General features: G+C 34.4%; 1 protein-coding gene across 3 annotated transcripts in view; it reads right to left on the bottom strand.

Moving 5' to 3' along the window:
* Window positions 1-13,507, bottom strand: part of SESTD1 (SEC14 and spectrin domain containing 1) — a 147,412-nt gene that overhangs the window by 11,587 nt on the left and 122,318 nt on the right. For all 3 annotated transcript variants that reach the window (XM_043996644.1, XM_043996643.1, XM_043996642.1), the window contains 3 exons: window positions 12,064-12,186; window positions 10,147-10,338; window positions 7,106-7,227 (listed from right to left, as the gene is read on the bottom strand). In XM_043996644.1, the coding sequence (XP_043852579.1) occupies window positions 7,106-7,227; window positions 10,147-10,338; window positions 12,064-12,186 (437 nt within the window). The remainder of the gene's footprint in view (window positions 1-7,105; window positions 7,228-10,146; window positions 10,339-12,063; window positions 12,187-13,507) is intronic.

Raw genomic sequence — 13,507 nt, 5'->3', positions numbered from 1 at the left:
AAGAGCTCAAAAAGGCTTAAAAAAATCAATTGAGAGAGGTAGAAGAAAAAATGGGGAGAGAATAAAAGCAAAACAAGAAAACTATGAAAAAAGAATCAGCAGCTTGGAAAAGGAAGCACAAAGAATGACTGCAGAAAACAATTACTTAAAAAATTCATCTGGCCAAATGGAAAAAAAGGTGATTAATTTCACTGAAGAAAACAATGCCTTAAAAAATTCATTTGGCCAAATGGAGAAAAAGGTGCATAATCTCATTGAAGGAAATGATGCCTTAAAAAATTCATCTGGCCAAATGGAAAAAAAAAAAGGTGCATAATCTCCCTGAAGAAAACAATGCCTTAAAAATTAGAATTGGACAGTGGAAGATAAGGAATCCATGAGACACCAGGAATCAGTCAAGCAGAATCAAAAGAATGAAAAAATAGAAGAAAATTTGAAATACCTCATTGGAAAGACAACTGATCTGGAAAATAGATCCAGGAGAGACAATTTGAGAATCATTGGACTGCCTGAAAGCCATGATCAGAAGAAGAATCTAGATACCATATTCCAGGAAATTATTAAGGAGAACTGCCCTGATATTAAAGAATCAGCGGATAAAATCATCATTGAAAGAATCCACTGATCACCTCCTGAAAGAGACCCCAAAAGGAAAATCCCAAGGAATACTGTAGCCAAATTCCAGAATTATCAGGTGAAGGAGAAAATACTCCGAGCAGCCAGAAAGAAGCAATTTAAATATCATGGAGCCACAGTCAGGATTGCTCAGGACCTGGCACCTTCAACATTAAAGGACTGCAAGGCTTGGAATATGATATTCCGGAAGGCAAAGAAGCTTGGATTGCAGCCAAGAATCTATTACCCAGCAAAAATGTGCATTCTCTTTCAGGGGAAAAGATGGACATTCAATGACATTGGGGACTTTCAATGTTTCCTGATGAAAAGACCAGAACTGAATAGAAAATTCGATCTTAACATATAAGACTCAAGAGAAGTTTAAAAAGGTAAACAGAGGGGAAAAAAAAGGTACTCAATTAGGTTAAACTCTTTACATCCCTACACGGGAAGATAATACTCATAACTCTTAAGAATTGTAACTGTATTTGGGCAGAGATAAGGACTTTACACAGAAGGTATAAATATAAATTGTCTTTGATGTGATGATACAAAGAAAATTAAGGGGTTAAAAAGGGAGTCTGGAGAGGAGAGGAAAGGGGAGTTGGAATGGGATGAATTATATCATATGAAGAGGTGAAAAAAAAATCTATTACAATAAAGGGAAAGCAAGGAGGGGTGAACACTGTTTCAACCCTACTCTCATTAGGTTTGATTCAAAGAGGGAATAACATATACGTTCATTGGGATAAAGAAACTTAGTTCATTCTTTAGGGAAGTAAAAGGGAAGGGAAAGGGGGGAACTGATAAAAGGGAGGACAAAAGCAAGGGAGAAAAGGGTAAAGAAAAGAGAGGGTGGGTGATAAAAAGGGAGGGCAGATTGGGGGAGTCAGGGGTAAGAAGCAAAATGTTGGTGAGGAGGAATAGGGTGAAAGAAGGAGGAAAAAGTACAAAGGGGGTAAATAGAATGGAGGGGAATAGACAGTTTATCTCAGACAAAGCACAGGCAAAAATAGATCTCATTAAGAGATAAGGCAGGAAACTACATCTTGCTAAAAGGTACTACAGAAAATGAAGTAATATCAATATTAAATATGCATGCGCCAAGTGGTATAGCATCCAAATTCTTAGAGGAGAAGTTAAATGAGTTACAAGAGGAATTAGACAGTAATACTATACTAGTGGAGGATCTGAATCTCCCCCTCTCAGAATTAGATAAATCTAGCCTAAAAATAAATAAGAAAGAATAAAATAAGAAAGAAGTGAAAGAGGTGAATAGATTACTAGAAAAGTAGACATGATAGATGTCTGGAGAAAATTGAATGGGGATAGAAAGGAATATACCTTTTTCTCAGCAGTACATGGCACATTTTCAAAAATTGACCATGTATTAGGGCACCAAAATGTCATAATCAAATGTAGAAAGGCAGAAATAGTAAATGGATCCTTCTCAGATCATGATGCAATAAAAATTACATGTAAGAAAGAGCCAGGGAAAAGTAGAATGAAAATCAATTGGAAACTAAATAATTTTATTCTAAAGAATGAATGGGTCAAACAACAAATCATAGAAACAATCAATAACTATATCCAAGACAATGACAATAATGAGACAACATACCAAAATCTATGGGATGCAGCCAAAGCAGTGCTTAGGGGAAAATTTATAGCTCTAAATGCTTACATGAATAAAAAAGAGAAAGAAGAGATTAATGAATTGGGCATGCAACTTAAAAAGCTAGAAAAAGAACAAATTAGAAATCCCCAATTAAATACTAAACTAGAGATCCTGAAAATTAAAGGAGAAATTAATAAGATTGAAAGCAAGAAAACTATAGAATTAATCAATAAAATTAAGAGCTGGTTAACAACAACAGTAAAATAGATAAAATATTGGTTAATTTGATTAAAAAAAAGAAAGAAGAAAACCAAATTACCAGTATCAAAAATGAAAAGGGTGATGTTACCACCAATGAAGTGGAAATTAAATCAATAATTAGGAATTATTTTGCCCAACTGTATGCCAATAAATTTGACAATCTAAATGAAATGGATGAATATTTACAAAAATACAAACTGCCCAGGTTAACTAAAGAGGAAATAAAATCCTTAAAGAAAACCAAAATAGAAAAAGAAATTGAACAAGCCATTAATGAACTCCCTAAGAAAAAATCCCCAGGGCCAGATGGGTTTACGGGTGAATTTTACCAAACATTTAAAGAACAATTAATTCCAATATTATACAAATTATTTGAAAAAATAGCTGAAGGTGTTCTACCAAATTCGTTTTATGATACAAATATGGTGGTGATACCAAAACCAGGCAAAGCAAAAACAGAGAAAGAAAATTATAGACCAATTTCCCTAATAAATATTGATGCTAAAATCTTAAATAAGATATTAGCAAGGAGATTACAGCAAGTGATCACCAGGATAATAAACTATGACCAGGTAGGATTTATACCAGGAATGTAGGGCTGGTTCAACATTAGGAAAACTATTAACATAATCAACCACATCAATAAGAAAACCAACCAAAATCATATGATTATCTCAATAGATGCAGAGAAAGCTTTGGACAAAACACAGCACCCATTTCTAATAAAAAGACTAGAGAGCTTAGGAATAGGTGGAGCTTTCCTTAAAATAATAAACAGTATCTACCTAAAACCATCAGCAAGTATTATATGCAATGGAGATAAATTAGAGGCCTTCCCAACAAGATCAGGGGTGAAACAGGGATGTCCATTATCACCCCTATTATTTAATATTGTACTAGAAATGTTAGCTTTAGCAATCAGAGAAGAGAAAGGAATTAAAGGAATTAGAATAGGCAAGGAAGAAACAAAACTATCACTCTTTGCAGATGATATGATGGTATACTTAAAGAATCCTAGAGAGTCAACTAAAAAATTACTTGAAACAATTAACAACTTTAGTAAAGTAGCAGGATATAAAATAAATCCACATAAATCATCAGCATTTCTATACATGACCAACAAAGTCCAGCAGCAAGAGATAGAAAGAGAAATTCCATTTAAAGTAACGGTAGATAATATAAGATACTTGGGAGTCTACTTGCCAAGACAAACCCAGGAACTCTATGAACACAACTACCAAACACTCTTCACACAAATCAAATCAGATCTAAATAATTGGAAAGATATCAATTGCTCATGGATAGGCAGAGCTAATAGAGTAAAAATGACAATACTACCTAAATTAACTTGCTTATTCAGTGCCATACCAATCAGACTACCTAAAAATTATTTTATAGAGCTAGAAAAAATAATAACAAAATTCATCTGGAAAAACTAAAAATCAAGAATATCAAGGGAAATAATGAAAAAAAAAATGCACAGGAAGGTGGGTTAGTGGCACCAAACCTGGAGCTTTACTACAAAGCGGCAGTCATCAAAACTATCTGGTACTGGCTAAGAAATAGAGTGGAGGATCAATGGAATAGGCTAGGCACAGGAAACACAGTGGTAAATGACACTAGTGATACATCACTAGTGTTTGATTAATCCAAAGACTCCAGCTACTAGAATAGGAACTCAGTATTTGACAAAAACTGCTGGGAAAACTGGAAGATAGTATGGCAGAAATTAGGCACAGACCAACATCTTATACATTATACTAAAATAAGGTCAAAATGGATACATGATTTAGACATAAGAGGTGATACCATAGGAAAATTAGGAGAGAAAGGAATAGTCTACCTTTCAGATCTTTGGAAAGGAAAACAGTTTATGACCAAAGAAGAGATAGAGAATATTATAAAATGCAAAATGGATGATTTTGATTACATTAAATTAAAAAGTTTTTGTACAAACAGAAGCAATACATCCAAAATTAGAAGGGAGGCAGAAATCTGGGAAACAATTTTTATGGCCAGTACTTCTGATAAAGGCCTCATTTCTAAAATATATAGGGAACTAAATCAAATTTATAAGAATTCAAGTCATTCCCCAATTAAGAAATGGTCAAAGGATATGAACAGGCAGTTTTCTGATGAAGAAATCAAAGTTATCTATTCCCATATGAAAAAATGCTCTAAATCTCTAATGATTAGAGAGATGCAAATTAAAACAACTCTGAGGTACCACCTGACACCTATTAGATTGGCTAAAATAACAAAAAAGGAAAATAATAAATGTTGGAAAAGCTGTGGAAAAATTGGAACACTAATGCATTGTTGGTGGAGCTGTGAACTGATCCAAACATTCTGGAGAGCAATTTGGAATTATGCCCAAAGGGCTGTGAAGCTCTGCATACCTTTAACCCAGCAATATCACTTTTGGGTCTTTTTCCCAAAGAGATCATGGAAAGGTGAGAATGACCCACATGTACAAAGATATTTATAGCTGCTCTTTATGTTGTGGCAAGGGATTGGAAATTGAGGGGATGCCCATCAATTGGGGAATGGTTGGACAAGTTGTGGTATATGAATGTAATGGAATACTATTGTGCTCTAAGAAACGATGAACAGGAGGAGTTCAGAAAAACCTGGAGGGTCTTGCGTGGACTGATGATGAGTGAGATGAGCACAACCAGAAGAACATTGTACACAGTATCATCAACATTGTGTGTTGACCTACTGTGATGGACTATATTCTTTTCACCAATGCAATGGTACAGAAGGGTTCCAGGGAACTCATGATGGAGGAGGATCTCCAAATCCAGGAAAAGAAAAAAAAAAAGAACTGTGAAGTATAGATGTTGAATGAACCATACTATTCTTTTGTTTTTGTTGCTGTTATATTTCTATTTTGAGGTTTTTCCTCATTGCTCTGATTTTTCTCTTATAACATGACTAATGCAGAAATAGGTTTAATGTTATTATATATATATATATAAAACCTATATCAGATTACCTGCTGTCAAGGGGAGGGGGGGAGGGAGGGGAGGGAGGGAGAAAAATCTGAAATTGGAAAGCTTGTATAAACAAAAGTTGAGAACTATCTTTACATGTAATGGGAAAAAAAATAAATAAAATACTTTATTAAAAAAACAAAAAAACCCATTTTTTTCTCTAATTGTGTTACTTTAAATATGCTTACATTGAACTTTATCTGGCAGTTCTCTCACATAGCCTTAAAAGATTTTCCTCTAGTCTAATCCTTTGAGAATTTCACTATTTCCTGTAAGAGCTTAGTGTCACTTGCAAATTTAGAGATTAAACTCCTTTCAAATTTATATAAAAATATTATGTTTTTATCACTAACCACAGAGGATTTAGAGAACAGAGAACTTATGTATCCCTACCATTTATATGTGTACATATATGTGTGTGTATATCTAGGCTCATACATGAAAAAAAATATTTTCAATATTATAGGGATTTTTTTTTAAATGCCATTTGATGTAAACTTTGTCAGAAACTTTCTGATACTCTAAATTAAAGATTAAATCTCTTTTGTCTACATATTTGTTTAATACCAGTGTAAATAAATTGTCTTGGGGACTCTCTTAAGATAAAAGCTAAAGATAGACAGGGAACTGGGCCTGGAACTAAATAGGAGGAAAGTGGGAAAGATTGCATTTGGAAAACTGTGAAATGCTTTTCATGATTCCAAGATTCTTCTTGAAACAAATTCATCTTCTTCACACCCATCTTCTGGTCATGCAGTATGGGTATGCACCACTACAAGTGATGTGTGGTAAATGTCCACAGAGGACAGTACATCAAAGAACTGCATACAAAAATGAAGTATAAAAAATGGCATTAAAGATATGCATGATTGGAAAATGTGGTATCAGTTATGGTGTAGTAAGCACTGGACTTGGACTTTCAGGTCCTAGCTTCCTTAACTATTAAGATATGGTCATGGGCCTGTTTCTCCATGTTGGACCAGATCACCTCTACCATCTCTTCCAGCTCTTATCTTTAAGACCTTTTTATTTTTTAGAAAGTTGTTGTACAAATCCTGCCAATATGGGTCAGAAACATTTATCATCAATGGAACTGTTTTCATGTGTAGATTCAAGTAAAGCTAATTCTAAGCATTTTAAAAGAGAATAAAATCTTTTAAAGCAATATAAAAGCAAAGGTACAGTTTATTTTTTTTCATGGAGAAGCAAGAAAAGGAAGTGTGTCATTATACTTTTTTATTTAACTATACTTGAGATAAAATTTGCTTTAATTTATAATCATAAAGAATATCTAAATCTTTTTTTTCTTTTTAAACTAAACTAGGTCACCTATTTTTTACCAGTCCTAATTGTAATGATCATTAAAAGATAATTCATTTAATATAAGCATATGCATCAATTAACTAAACATTCTGTTATTATTGATGGTTAGATTTCTCCCTTTTTATTTGGTCACAGAATGATTCCTTTTAGTTCTAGAATCACTTCTAGGAATCAAACTTGTGTCCCAAAGCTAATTCACATGGCTCATTTAAACAGTGCGCTTTTCTCCTCTGATAACTAGATGATAAGACTTAACAAAAATAACATAGATTTTTAAGAACATGCATCATACCCATCAGGATAAACTACAGGTACTGTTAATCTATCCAAAAGTGATTTCCCAACTGCTTCAATTTCATCAAATTGCTCCTCATCATTAATAGCTTCAGGCTCCTCTGGACATTCTTGCAAAATCTGTAAAAAACAAAAAAGATAACATGAATAAAAAGGGAACCAATCTTATGCAACTCTAGTAGCTTGAATGCCTTTATGCAATTCTAGTAGATTGAATGCCTTTCCTTTTTTGTATATTTTCAAACATATTTGTGCAAGATCAATCTACTATAAGCAAAATTGACTTATGTAATCCAAACAGCAAAATTAAATGCTTGACTCTCACAGAATGAGGCTGGAAAAGAATACCACTTATTTTTTTCCAAGCATACTTAAAACTGGACACTGGATAACTGTGGAAGTTCAATTCCATTTATGATAAATGTCAGTAAATATGAGTTGATATAAGAGGCAGCATGTCATCCTGGGTTCAGTGGTTAGCCTAAGTATCAGGAACATCATAGATAAATTCCCACCTTAGACATATAATAGCTATGTGACCATGGAACTCTGTAAGACTAAAAGTTATAGATGAGTTGTTATAGGTGTTATAGTTGTTATACAAATTGGGAGAGCCCCACCACAAATGAAATTATAGGTGAGGGCCAAAAAAAGGAGGGAGGTACATGTTAATAAATACCAAAATATATTACTAACATGAATTAATAACTAGGTGTGATCATAAAAGGCAGCAAATTGGCACAGTGTATAGAGTACCAGGCCTGGAGTCAGGAAGACCTGGATTCAGATTCAGTCTCAGGCACTTACTATCTGTGTGACCCTGAGCAAGTCAATCCCTCCTTGCTTCAATTTCCTCATCTGTAAAATGATCTGGAGAAGGAAATAGTAAACCACTCCAGTATCTTTGCCAAGAAAATAAGGTGTCAGAAAGAGCCTTACATGACTGAAAAAAAAATGACTAAACAAAATCTGTGATCATAAAAACTGATGATGAAGAGTGCAGCTTCTTACAGTTAAACAAAAACCCTAGCTCTGCCTAGAAACAAAGAAAGCTTCTTTATTTGCACTTTTTGGCTACATGTATTTTTCACTGTGTCCTGTTTGATCATTTTTTTATATTTATTTTGACATTAATAGAAAGTAAAAAATACAGTTGCATTTAAACTTAGGACTGATATATAAATGTTGACAAGAATTTTAAAAGCAAAATTTTAAAGCAATGAATATTTCATTTATATTCAAAGTAAGTTTTAAGAAAACATTATTAAATTCAAGTTACTTATGATAGATGATGGTCTACATTTACTCAACAAGCATTTGATTTTTATATACTGTGTGCATAGTACTTTTTACATATTATAGGATACAAAGGAAAAAGTCATACTTTATAGTGCTTACAACAAAAGGATACGAGACATTTATATAAAACAGAATGATGCTAATTCAATGACTAAGCAAATGTATGATATTCTAAGCAGACATTATACCTAACTCCTAAGGAAAATCAAAGGTGAAAGATCACAGTGAAGTGAATTTAATTAGGGAAGGCTTCATGGAGAAAAGGAATCTTAAGCAGGGCACTGAAGGAATTCTAGGATTTAAATTAATGGGAAAATGGGAAATTCATATTGGGAGAACAAAGAGCATAAGGACAGGAATTTTTATTTTTTAACCTCTGTATCCACAGTACCCAGCAGTGTTTCTTGCATACTGTAGACTCTTAAAGTTAGTGAAGACACAAAGGCAGGAATGGATACATGAAAAAGAGTGACCTAGATGGAGTAAAGGTGCCATGAGAGTAAACACTGAAAAATAGGCTGAGGCTAGTCAATGTAGGACCCTGAAATCTGTCATATAATGAAGATGCCAGAGAAGCTAGTGGTTGGCATAACAGCTTACATAAGGTACTAGGAAGCAACCCAAGGGCTGGTGTTGATTATGGAAAAGTTCAAAACTTGAGTGGTTGTAATGAAGGATCAAAGATGGAAAGCTAGCATTTGTGTTGAGTGACTGAGGGCTGTCCTGTGGTTTGAGAATGGTAATATGGATAGAGGTTTATTATGGTAAGTTGGAATAAGTGAAGAGAAAACAAATGAGTAAGGAAAGGAAAAGAGACGTAAGACAGAGTGTGGGAGCTGATATACTCTGATCCAAAAATGCTATACTGAGAAGCTCAGTAAATGCCTGTGTTAGTTGCCAAGATACATGTTTGACTCAGGAGAGCTGGGTTATCTCAATTACTTCATCAGCTCCCATGTAACCAAGGCAGGAAAATAGTGCATTAATTTCTCATACTATTCTACCCAAAAAAGCCCTCACTTCACCTTATTCTTTTATGTTGTAGGACCCTACAGGCTTATACAGTACAGTATAGTGGAAAGGGTAGGTCTGTTACTTGCCACCTGTATGTTTTATTCAGTATTTAAGAAAGAAACAAACCAACAGTTTTGATATGAGGTATGAGCAGGGGGAAAGGTATTACTGATGAGGAAGGCTTCCCACAGAACGTGGCATTTAAATTGGGCCATAAAGAATGGCTGATGATTTAATCTGGTGGTGCATAGAGGAAGTTGGGAGGTGAAGATGGTATTCCAGGCAAAAAGAATAGCAAGAGAACAAGTGCAGAGATTGTGGGAAAGTAAATGTATAATGGTACCAGTGACATAAATAATGAAGTCAAAAAGTAAGGGACAATTTCAGAGAAACCTGGGAAGATTTGTATTAACTGATACAATGGAGTAAATGGAATCAAAAGAATAATTTCTACAGTAACAACAACATGGTAAAGAAAAGCAACTTTGATAGACTTAAGCACTCTGATCAATGCAATGACTAACCGTAACTCCAAAGCACTGATGCTGAAGGACCTCTACTCACCTCCTCAAGAGGAATGAGATGGAGTCAAAATGGAGAATACCTTTTGGGCATGGCAAATGTGTGATTTATTCAGGACGTTTTTCTTGAAAATGATTATTTGTGACAAGGATGGTATTTTTTTTTTCTTATTTGGGAAGTACAGCTGAAAAAAGAAAATCTAACCTTTTCAGCATTTGAATGAAATGCAATAGCCATCTCCAACCTATGTACTCTTTCTTCAGATGCTATCGTAAATTGCTTCCACACTCTGTTCAGCCTAGGAAGTGTATCACCAGATGACCGAGAAGTGCATCGCAAAGACTGGCACAGAACAACTGTAGCCTGTAGTAGTTGCCTCCCATAGTCATAAGTGCTCTAGAAAGAAAAAAAGGAAAAATCAAGTTACAAAGAAGGAACTTTAAAAAGATACCTTAATTTAGACAGCATTATGACACAAAACACAACCAAACTCATTTAGTCAAATTTATTACCACATACCATTTGTATTAGTAATTAAGAGAATCGATATATTTTTTAAAACATACTTTATTTTTTGCTCAGAATTCTAATTATTATAAACATACCCATCACCTAATTCTGCTTTATCTTTTTCAGTCAACTCAATTAAAAAGCTCTATCTCACTATGATTAGTATAAAAATTATACGATGGTATAAAAATTAGCCATCACTACACATCAACTGATCAAAAGAACAGAATGAAATGTAGCCCTTTCTATGTGCATATGAACCACACCTGTAATAAACTTAGTTCAAGCTATACTGAATTATAACTATAGACAGCTCTTGCTTTGCATAAATTTGCATTAAGACTTTTCATAAAGAATGCTGAAAGCAATCTGAAATTCCTAAAATCCCACCTATTTTAATTCTACTGTACCCTCTCTCTGCTCCTGCCTCTTGACTTGGTGCTCCATGACCTCTTAGCTCCACCCACCCCCACCCCCTCCAAAAACCAAACCAAACAAACAAAAAACACCTTAAAAAACCAAAACAAATATACAAACAAAGACCTCTTCAAGTGAAAGCAGATATCCACTGCCACTGCTGGATGGGAGGGAGGCTTACCTTGGGAGACCTTTGCCCTGTTCTGCCCACCTGCCCATGTGTCCAACTTCATGTTTCTGCTTCCCTATCTCCCTCACTTTTCCAAGTCCATGATCAAATTTGCATTATGTAAAAAATTGCTTCACATGGAGGTCTGTGGAACAGTCCACATAAGTAAAGTGAGAATTCTCTGTAGTTATGACTATAAGGTATACAACTGATGCCAATGTACACTGGTAGACAGAATTTCAGATACTAAACTAATGAAATCATAGATCTGGTCCAGTAAAAAACAAAACAAACCAAATGATAAAATTACACATGAGGGGGCAGCTAGGTGGCACAGTGGATAGAGCACCGGCCCTGGAGTCAGGAGGACCTGAGTTCAAATCCGGCCTCGGACACTTAACACTTACTAGCTGTGTGACCTTGGGCAAGTCACTTAACCCCAATTGCCTCCCCCCCCCCCAAAAAAAAATCAAAATTACACATGAGTTGCTGATCTGCACCAGTAGATGAGGTTTCCTTATTAGAAATTCACTATAGTGATGAAACCATAGGTCTGGACCAAAAAAAATTAATTTAAATTAAAAAATAAATACAATAATCATTTTAAGGATAATCTCAGAAATATACTAGAAGTCTACTATCAATTGCAACATGTATTATGCTCATGCTGTTGAGGTCAAGGGAAGTTTATTGTGAGTTTTCTAGTTGACTTATTTTACCCTGTGAATCATATTAACTTTATAACATGGACAACTGGTATATTCCCAAACGTGCAATCATGAACTTTAAGGGACAGGGTAACAGCACACGACCTGTGTCCAGGGATACAAACACCCCCTCTCAAGTTTATGCAGGATAGTTTTGATGCGCCAGTTGACATTTTATTTCACAGCAATAATTCTGGAATATTTCTGAAATAATACAACTAACCTTCTTGGACCTGGAAGGGTTAAGTTACATTATAATCATGCAGAAAGCTATTCAAACACTGAGCCTGTAGAAAAGGAAGAGAATCAGTTCTGCACCTGTGCGACATCAACAAATTTTCTATGCTTTTCCAATAAAACTTTGGTTTCCTGAGCATCATCTCCCAATCTGATGTGAGTTTTAAGTAGAGCATCCAGGAGTTCACTTAGCCATTCTACAGCCTAAATAAAAGTAAATGACAATAACATTAGATTTATTGCTTTGTATGTAATTTTGTCATCTTATACAAATTGAAGATTATCATCATATAACCAATATAACCACTCATAAAACAGACACCAAAAAAGGAGTGGAGGTGATAATTTTTTTTTTAAACAAAGTTCTAAATATATTAAATCACTGCCCAATTTGTAAAAATCAACTGCCCAGCCCAAATCTCCAACTTTTAAGAATTAAATACTGAGGGGCAGCTAGTGGCACAGTGGATAGCACTGGCCCTGGATTCAGGAAGACCTGAGTTCAAATCCGACCTCAGGCATTTGACACTCACTGGCTGTGTGACCCTAGGCAAGTCACTTAACCCCAATTGCCTCACCAAAACAAAACAAAACAAACAAACAAAAAAAAGAATTAAATACTGAGAATTTAAAGTATTCTTTAAAATATAAAAATATTATACGACTGAGAATGAATACTTGTAAAGTGCTTCTAATTACAGATTTGTAGCTACCTTACTGGAGCTTTTGGTTGTATGTAAACTCACAAATTCCTCCTTAAAGTAAAAACATGTAATTCTATTTTACTTTAAGTAGAACACTGTTTAGCTTGTGTTTATATAGTACTTCAAATTTTGCAAAGTGCTTTATAAGAATTGTCACATTTTAACCTCACGAAAACCCTGAGAGTTAGGTACTTCTTATTATCCCTGTTTTAGAGATGAGAAAACTGAAGTTCAATAACGGTTAAATGACTTGCCCAAGGCCACATGGTCACATGTGTCTAGGGCAGGATTTGAACTCAGGTTTTCCTGACTCCAAGTTCAGTGCTCTATCCACACTGTTCCACCTGACCATACAGACAATGGTTTCCACTTGCTTATTTAGAATATAACGTTACCTATTTCTTAACAATTAAAGAAATAATATGTCAAATCAGACTTTACAATGAGAAATAACCCTGATATATGTCAAGTAACAGCTATATAAGACAAGTTCTTAATAATGAAAACATATTTTCATTATATTCAGAAAGGTTAAACTCACTAAGACACTTGACTGAAGAATTATATAGCAAAGAAGGTTATTATTCTCTTAGATTGGTAAGTAGACCTTTTTAAAAATTCTGAACTTAAGAAATAAACCAGGATTTCTCTAACATGGTAAAACAGAAAAAAAGGTGATTGCACATGAAACTAAAAATCTACTATGTCTAACTTGCTATTCCTTTTAAATATATATTGAAGTTATATAATTCCCTTTTTTCTTTCCCTTTCCCCTCCCCCACCCTAAAGATGGCTATCATTAGATACAAACTTGTGTGTGT

The sequence above is a fragment of the Dromiciops gliroides genome, chromosome 3 (genome assembly GCF_019393635.1).
Source record: "Dromiciops gliroides isolate mDroGli1 chromosome 3, mDroGli1.pri, whole genome shotgun sequence".
NCBI lineage: Eukaryota > Metazoa > Chordata > Mammalia > Microbiotheria > Microbiotheriidae > Dromiciops > Dromiciops gliroides.
The sequence above is the reverse complement of the archived record's forward strand: the minus strand, read 5'-3'. Positions and strand labels throughout refer to the sequence as shown.